Source organism: Plasmodium cynomolgi, chromosome 8, assembly GCF_000321355.1.
Source record: "Plasmodium cynomolgi strain B DNA, chromosome 8, whole genome shotgun sequence".
NCBI lineage: Eukaryota > Apicomplexa > Aconoidasida > Haemosporida > Plasmodiidae > Plasmodium > Plasmodium cynomolgi.
This window is the reverse complement of record NC_020401.1, coordinates 1,704,257-1,713,316: the sequence shown is the minus strand read 5'-3', so window position 1 is coordinate 1,713,316 and position 9,060 is coordinate 1,704,257. Positions and strand designations below refer to the sequence as shown.

Genomic DNA, 9,060 nt, shown 5'->3' with positions numbered 1-9,060 from the left:
TTATAGTAAATAATCTTNATTTATTTTATAACCTGAAAAATCGAATAACCGCCAATTATTTCCTGCGCTTTGATCTTGAGCCGCATGCACTGTGTCACTAACTCGTTCATCATCTATATACTCTAATCCGTAAAAGTCTTCATCGTAATAAGAAGGATCTATATCATAAGAAAATATATCATCTGGATTTCTCTGGTCATGCCTAGAACGATGAGAAACTTCATATGTACCCTGACCAGCACGTGAAGTTAAACCTCGTGGACCATATCCTTGGACATTACCACATACTGATAACTGTTGCAAATTCTTCGGATTTAAATCCTCATCACATTTGAAAAAGTCATCACAATCGCCCCTTAAACAGCAATCACCATAAGAAGACTTCCTATATTTTTCATATAGCTTAGCAATATAATTAAGATACGTGTTATACATTGAGCACGTACTGTTAGTAGTAACTTTATTTTTGATATCACTAAAATTGTAAAAATAATCATACAAAGCTTTCATTTCCTTACATTCATTAGAAGAACAGTTAATGTAAAACAAACACGTTTTATAGTTTTCTAACGCATAACTATCTTCTGTCCCTGTTATAAATTTATGTTTTATACAAGAACCCGTACGATCTCTCATTATGCAATGACGATTGATGTCATGGCTTGCCATATGTGCTCTATGGGTATTTCCACTTTTCATTGCTTCCATACTAACTTTACTCCATACATCAAAAAGACCTTTTGCTTCAGGTATACTGTAAACATTTCTCCAGGACCAATTAAATTTTTTCCCTATTTCATCATAAGCCCAGAAAATGAAATGCAGACAACGATCTCCGTAATTTAGAGTTTGCATTATTTTATTTTCTGATATATTTTTTAAATTTCTTACAATTTTTCTACAAAGGGGTTTTAGCTCATGATTCGTTGTATCAATATTTTTGCAATAGTTATCATATTTGATCGATTCTTCCACCCTATTAAGTTTGTCGTATATTTCCTTTGAAGGTAATTCTGCTTGGATGGTATTCTGAATAGTAAATAAAAGCAATAACGTTTATGAATAAAAAATTGTTTCAAAAAAAAAGAAAAAAAAAATTAAATATGCACTTAACATAAAATGAACACTTCCATAAAATGTCTAAAAAAAAATTTCCCAAATTTTTTTAATAAACTTTTCTTATATTAACCATATTAAGGTCCCAAGGCATCTGAACATGTATTGGCTTTTCTACTTTAACATTTTTTTTTAGTAGGGGACTCCTTTCATCATCACCTCTCTCAGATGCACTAGGTGTATAATACATGCCACATTTTTCTATTAACGAAGTTAACTTGCTTTCTGTATTAATTTTATTTTGAAAAAACTTGAATTCTTTGACATAACTTTTAGATAATTCACTACTGTATTCATTTTTGAGATTATCATATAATTGCAAAATATGCAATACGTACTGGCAGGATTTCCCTTTTTTTTTTCAGTGTGCACCATTGATAACACTAATTATATAATCATAATACTCTGAAAAATCGTATAATTCTTTTTTATTTTTTAACGTATCTTGGTATGTTACCTGTTGAAAATGTTTATTGTATGTGCCAGTTGGCGCACTAGTAAATTTATCTGTAAAAATATTTTTCAATCCTTGGTAAAACAGAAATGAATCTAAAGGCTGAGTATTATATTCTGATAGTTTACCATATAGCCAATAATTCAGATAATCATAACACTTATGTATCGAACTTCCTAATGTAGGACATATATTATTCCAATCCTCAAATATCCTATTTTCAAGTGAATAACAAAGATTACGTATTTTCGGGTCACTGATACCAGTATTACAATAATAAGATTTATTGGTACCATTAACCAAATATTTATCTAACTTCCTATAAAATTTATTTAACTCCAAATTCCTCAAATCGATACTCTATCAATAATAAAAAAAAGTTAAAAATTAAATGGTTAATTTAAAGAAAAGATGTGTTGTTCATGAAGAACGATGATATTCATCCATGTCTTCATATTACAACCGACTTTGTAAAAACATCAAAATATACCTCCTCTTTTATAAACTGATTTACATTAAATGTTTCCACTTCCACCTCATCCATATTAACCGAATAATAAGTAAAATTTTTGCAAGTTTAGAAACATCTATATCGTAAAAATAGCAGAATGCAACCTAATGTTACATAGAGGCATTAATTTTTCCCCAATAAACATTTCTATGGATGTATTAAACCGTTTAGTTTAGTATTAGCTTTATGATTAAATCGTAATATATTACAATGTATATACATATATATACTGTGTTCTATAAAAATAATCATTCAAAAAAATGTAACATAAAATGGAAAGAAAAGGGTCTTACCATGCCACATAAATAAATTTATTTAAAATTTTCTAATTTGTTCAAAAATTATAATTAACAATTTTATTAACACTTTATATGGTAGTAAAATTTAGTTTTTGTTATTTATATACAAAAAATATAAGCAATCTTTTCCGACATCATTATGATCCTTGTAATAGAAATTTATTTGTAGAATCATGCTTAAGATTTGAATATATGTTATTCCGCATAAATGATTTTTTTTTTCCTCTTGCTGCGTATTATAGATGTTATATTTTCCCCTTTTTTTTAAAAATTAAAATGGGCCACTACGATGGAAATTATAATTACCAGCAGCGGAAATAGTAACATATGAATTGATAGCTTTAAAAATAAATGCATTTCATAAGAGTATATTATATGAATATGTGAAAAACTACTTTTTTGAATGTATACTGTACGCGGATAATGTAAATTCTTGACCCTTTACAATGAAAAATTGCTATCAAGTAATTATATTAGCATCAGACGCAAAAATTGTTAAAACCCATCTATCCTTATAATTACAAGACGATCTTTTCAATTTATTCATAATTTTTTATAGATACGGGAAATGGTGTATTTTTCATTTTTTCCCCATCAAAATTGGCTGCCTATAATGAGTCATTTTTTCCCCTATCAAGTAAATGTAAGTATGCACCCCATGTAATTAACTGGTAGAAAATACTAAAAAGTGTTATCACCAAAATGTAAGGGAAAATATAACTCGTAACTTTCTTTTTATTGCTAATATGTGATATAACAGAAGTAAGCGTAATATAGTCTATGCAGTCATCATCCGATTGTGAAAATGTAGCATGTCAGATAATGTACATAAATACGTAAAAATTGTCAAGTAGAAAATGCTTACTTTTTACGAATACAAATTAGTGTCTCCTATCCCGTTCGTTTTAACGCCATATATTGATAATTAATTCATACAATTATGTTTTACTTTTAAATGGTGCGAAAATGGTGGCCTCCCAATTTATTAGCACTTTTGCGGAGGTGACATTTCAACCAAAAGTTATTCATAATTTGTGAATTTTATTAAATATACACCCCAGTAAAACTCTTTTAGCTTTAACCACCTTAAATTTGTTTGGTGGATTGTTAAACTCGATTTTTTTATTGCGTTAAAAAATGAAACAAATCAGTCTTTTTTAAGTCGCGAAATAGATTTTTCCTTAAGAATTTTTCAATACGAAAAATTAATTTTTTTTTTTTTTTCAAATAAGTTTTTCATTTGCATTATGTGCATTGAGTTTAAGATAGAACAGAAGAAGTGGCTGTAATTTAAGTTATTTTGCAATTTAGCTATTATCCCCCCAGCAACGCGCGTTTGTCCAATAGGACCAAAAGAAAAATGCACATTGCCCGTATGTAATTATCACAATTTACCTTAAATTGAAAATATATGAACGGCGATATTATATCTCCAGTCATAAATACTTTCAAGACGAACAATAATAAACTAACACAAATGTAATAGCAAAATAATGATATCCTTATATAAAAATATATTGAAAAAATAACCTACACATCTGACATAGTTCCACAGTAAATATATTTTTACAATGGCGTTGTAGCACAACTCCTATGAATAACTTTTCTCATGTGTTACCCATAATAAGAATTACGATAATTGGAAGTTCTCTTATTTATATATATTGTATAAAGAACAGTACTTTGGGAATTTAATTTAAAGTAAAGAACGGGCTTTCATGTGTCATTCTTGAAATAATGATTTTTTCCTACAATACGATAAGAATAGAAGAATTTCATACCACTAAAAATGTAATTAACTCATTAATTCTATCTTATTTTTCCCGATACGCATTAATTTGGGGACCTACATGTATATCACGGAAAGATATAGTTGAACAGACAATTATGTACATTCACGAATACTAAATTAAGTTGAAAAACTATATTTAAAAGCGATTTAAAAATATAAATGTATATACGTACAAATTCTCATAAATATCGTAAAAAAATATTTTCACTCTCCTGTGCTAAGACGTTTAAGAACATTTCTGACGGTTTTCAAAGATGTACAATTCAATGGTACGAGTCTTGCATTCATAAGGTAACCGATGATGCTAAGAAAATTCTCGCCCCGTTTAAAAAGTATTCCATAAACAAAGTTCATTCTGTACTGCTATGCGTAGTGATATGAGGTGCTAAACACAAATCTATTAAGATTTTTATTACAATATGTTCTAACATGAATAAAGAAATTGATACACAGATGACACACACTTCGTTGTCAGCAACTACAATGACAAATTGAACTGATAAAATTAAAGTGCGAAAAGCACATGCTAAACATACATTTTTGCCAGCGTTCTTATTTTCCCTGTAATGATGTATATAACTAAATATAATAAGTAATATTTTTTTCAAAATAAAAGTACTCAACTTAGCATGGTTAACAAGAGCAATGTTTATTTTGCTTCGCCAAGTTGTTATCTAATATATCATTTTAGTGCATTTTCACTTTTCTATTTTTCTTTCATTTAAGGGGTATTATTTACTTTATTTTTTATTATTTCTTTCTTGCTGTAGCATGATATATATACGTTTGAGTATGCTCCTGTTTCTCCATTTGCTACACTTCGCTAATTATCGCATTCTTATCAAATGTGTGCACCTATTTTTCGTTTCTGATGAAGCAGTTTACCAATTGTGTAACAAAAAAAGGGGAAATATTTTTAATGCACCACGTCGAAGAGGCATGTAAAAATTTTAACAAAAGTGATGCGCTTAATTTGTTGTTCAAAGGGTAACATACTTTAACGTTACCGTATCTTTAGCAAGAAGAACCCCCCTAATATGTTCCTATTGTGAGGTAAAAAAAGGAGCAATTTAAGATAGCTGAACATATTTTGTATGTGAAGAATTAACTTTAGTTCCAATTTTGTTTTACGGTTCATGAATACAGGAACTTGGCTAAACTGATAGGGATCGTTGTAAGCTCCCTGTTGTAGAGCAGTTATGTGCCCAATTGCGTACACCTTTCTAGCATGCACATAATGTGCAGTTCGGATCATCCGTAATAATTTACAAATAATAACTCGTTTCTATTACATAAGCGTGCACTGTGCATGATTAGAAGATCTAGCGCTAGGAACAAGCTTATGAACATATACACATAGATAAATTAAAATTTACACGCCTGTAACAATGCGTTGATGTGTATGAATATGAAGAGTATTTATATAAACGATAATCGTTCGAACCTTTTTATAAAATTTGCAATGACAACATTATCAAGGTCTGTATCATTCAGTTGTACATAATGAGGCATTCCCATTATAAACGTAGACAAACTTCTTCACCCCTTTCGTTTGACACTTTCTTAATGGATCAAACTGCGTTACACATACGTTAGGTTGCACGAATAAATGCGAATAAAATATTCTACAAAATAACGAAATGAAAATAATTTTTCATAACATCTGCAATCGCATGCTTACCCGCTATTAAGTGCCTAAACAGGGGAGGAGGGGGAAATAACAATCCCAATAAGCAGCTACATGATGCTACTTTAGTAAGTCCAAAATGAGTTCGAACTGTTGATCAACATTTCTACATGTATCCAAAGTAATACCAAATATTAATTATTTTAATATTTCTTTCAAAAAATAGAAAAAATTATGGGAAAAAAGGATAACATTTTTGTAACTTTTCAACCCCGCATGACTTCTACATGTGTGGGCACCTTTAACTAACCATCCTTTATGCATTACACGATGCTCAGTTTTTATATAAATTAATTTTCATGCATTTCTTTGCATTCTAATGCGGTAATTTGCATTTCCTTATATTCGTTATTTCGTTGCATACACTCAAATTTGGCATATACATACAGTGCGCATTGAAAAACGTCGAGGGTATGAAATAAAACGTGATATTTAAACTAGCTTGAAAAAATATATATATGCATATACATTTTACTGACTGCTATTTCCTTTCCCTTTTTCTTTATTTTGGTATTTTTTTTTCTCACATTTTACGCCTAAATTACAAGAAGTTTTAAACGCATCCAGCACGCTATCAATTTTAATGCGACCGTTTCACTACACTGGTATGCTTTAAAATTTGTATGCAAGTTTCCCGCCCCTCGTTCAACATATAAAATTTTAGTATGCGCAGCTGGTTATAATAACGATGCCATTTTATCATATATAAAATAAAAAAAAAATAAAATAAACAATCCCATCGGTTAAATTTTGAAACATTACTTTTTTTAATGTGGTTAGCTTATCAACTATTTCTGATACAAGCATGTAGAGCGTTAACGATGCAAAATTTGTGTCGTATGCAAATAATTTTCTAATTGCTATTCTTTCCCTTTTTCTTCCTTTTTGTCTTCAGGAATATTTTTTTTATTCTAATTAAAAAAAAATATATAACTAAATATGGCAGTCAAAATTTGCTCCACCTCAACTAAAAAAAAGGAATAAAAAATATTTTTTGGTTTTCCTAGAGTATTTTATATACATGTAAATATATATATTTATATAACAATAGTATAGTGCATTGTTTTAATTGGTGCTAGTGCTAGTGCTATTGTTATTTTATTGTTTTTTTTTTTTTTTTTTCATCACCCATCAGCTAAAATTACGCAAAAAAATTCGTAAATATGTAATTCGTGCGCGTACATTTATGAATTTATATACATATAATAATGGTGTTTTATACCCCTTTGTGTTTTTTTCATTTTTTTAATGATATATTTGGCCATATAAAATCAATCACATTTGCTTTGCATACTCTGTGCGCGATAACGATAAACGATTTTTAATTTTTGCAAAACATAATTGTAATAAAATTACCTTAATTTTAATTTAATTTTTAACTTTGATTTCAATTTAAATGTTAGTTTGTAGTATTTTTTTTTTGGAACATTGTACATAAATGTTTATGCAGGATTTACTTAAGAATGTACATTTTCTACGCATTTTTTAACATAACATATAAACATTGGAATTGAGCATTTTTTACTTGCCCTTTTAAGTGAGAAACACATGAAAAAAAGTATTAAAAAGTGTTAAAAAGTGCCAAGCGATAAGTAAAAAACATCACGCAGTGTGATGCTGAGTATTACGCAAGGGAAAAATCATTATATAGTAAGTTAAATAAATAATTTTTTAATTACTATAATGATTTAAAAACATTAAATTATCAATGAGAGAAAGGACAGACTGTAAATCACACCTCTTTATTATTACTCTCACCGTTACCCTTTTCATATCGACCTGGAATCATTTATATGATGTAATAAAATATGGAAATTAAATTTAACGATGTATTAGCCCCATCGCTTTTTTTTCATTTTCTTTTTTAGAGAAATATTTTGTTCATTTTGCCAATACATACATCGGTTTAACTCCTTTTATTCCCTTTTTTTTAGTCACTTACCACTGCTAATACATGGAACAAAAGAGTCTTCCCTCATAATAGCACGTTACACATAGCACCAGGTAGAATATTAAAGGGTGATATTGAACCAGGAACGCAACAACGATTTCAAGCGCTAAAAGAAAGAATTATAAATTTGCTAAATGAAGATGATGAGTCATTCAGAGAAAGATTTAATTCATTAACACACGATGGAATTTTTAGAAAAGAATATGATGTGTTGATGAGTGAGTACAATCTTGAAAAACTGTCGAATGCACTAAAACGGTATGATGACTTTGAAAAAAGAATAAATCCCTTCAAAAATAATAAGCGTAAAAAATCGCTTAAAAGTATAAACTATGATAATGAGTTGGACAAACAATATGACGAATTTAAATATTATGATGACGATTACGAAGGAACAAATCGTGCATTCTATTATGTAAATGATTTTCGAATAAAGCAGAGAGCAAAAAGGCGCAGATATCCCCAACGGTATAGAAGGAAGCCTAAAGTGAAAAAGGATAATAGGCCAAGAATATTTAAATATTTAAACACAGCTATTTCAAAGATAAAGGCAAAAAAGCCAACTGCTTATATAGCTCCTTATAACAATAATAAATATGGGCTCAGACCTAGTAGCAAAAATAGAAAAATCATATATCACATAGAAAATTTTAAATACAAGATTTCACTATTTTCTGTAAAATTGTTAAAAGCAATTTTAATCGTACTATACTATACAACTAACGAAGTTATTGATTTACTTCTTCCATAGGTATTATTACAGTCTTTTATTTATTAAATACCAAAATTGCAGAAACACACAAGTGAATAAATAACACACTTGTTATGCAAAATAAATAAAGATTTCAGTACCCTTATGGTTATTCAGTAAAAAAATATTTCTACTTAAACCTTCAAATTTGACTGTACTGATTTTTTGGGATGCACCTAAACTTTTATTTCCAAAAGAAGAAAAGAAAAAAAAAAAATTTACATTCCTTACATATTTACAGTAACGGAATTTTTTTTTTTTTTTTTTTTACCATTTTTCATTCAGCCAAGTGTATACAAAATCGTTATTGTTTTTGTGTTTTAATGATTACATATAAACACGACTTAATATAATCATACGAAGCAACGCATTTTTCCATCAAACAAATCAATGTAGCAATTTTTGTTTTTATATTTAAAAACTTATTCAAGCTGTTAATTAATATTCATTATTATCTTAAACAGAAATTAAAATTTCATCTTCTATTTTTTTTTTTTTT

The 9,060-nt window shown here is 28.6% G+C and overlaps 2 protein-coding genes across 2 annotated transcripts; one reads left to right on the top strand and one right to left on the bottom strand.

Moving 5' to 3' along the window:
- PCYB_084740 (VIR-like CYIR protein) lies at positions 1-2,454 on the bottom strand (the record flags this gene model as incomplete). Its single annotated transcript, XM_004222212.1, has 4 exons — positions 2,061-2,454; positions 1,489-1,930; positions 1,190-1,467; positions 1-1,029 (listed from the first exon to the last, which is right to left on the bottom strand). Exons 1-4 carry the CDS (start codon positions 2,112-2,114, stop codon positions 1-3), a joined length of 1,803 nt encoding a protein of 600 aa, XP_004222260.1. The 5' UTR covers positions 2,115-2,454.
- Positions 2,455-7,667: 5,213 nt separating this feature from the next.
- Positions 7,668-8,561, top strand: PCYB_084730 (hypothetical protein; the record flags this gene model as incomplete). Its single annotated transcript, XM_004222211.1, has 2 exons — positions 7,668-7,688; positions 7,794-8,561. The coding sequence occupies 2 exons, from the start codon at positions 7,668-7,670 to the stop codon at positions 8,559-8,561; spliced, it is 789 nt and encodes a 262-aa protein (XP_004222259.1).
- Positions 8,562-9,060: the final 499 nt, after the last annotated feature.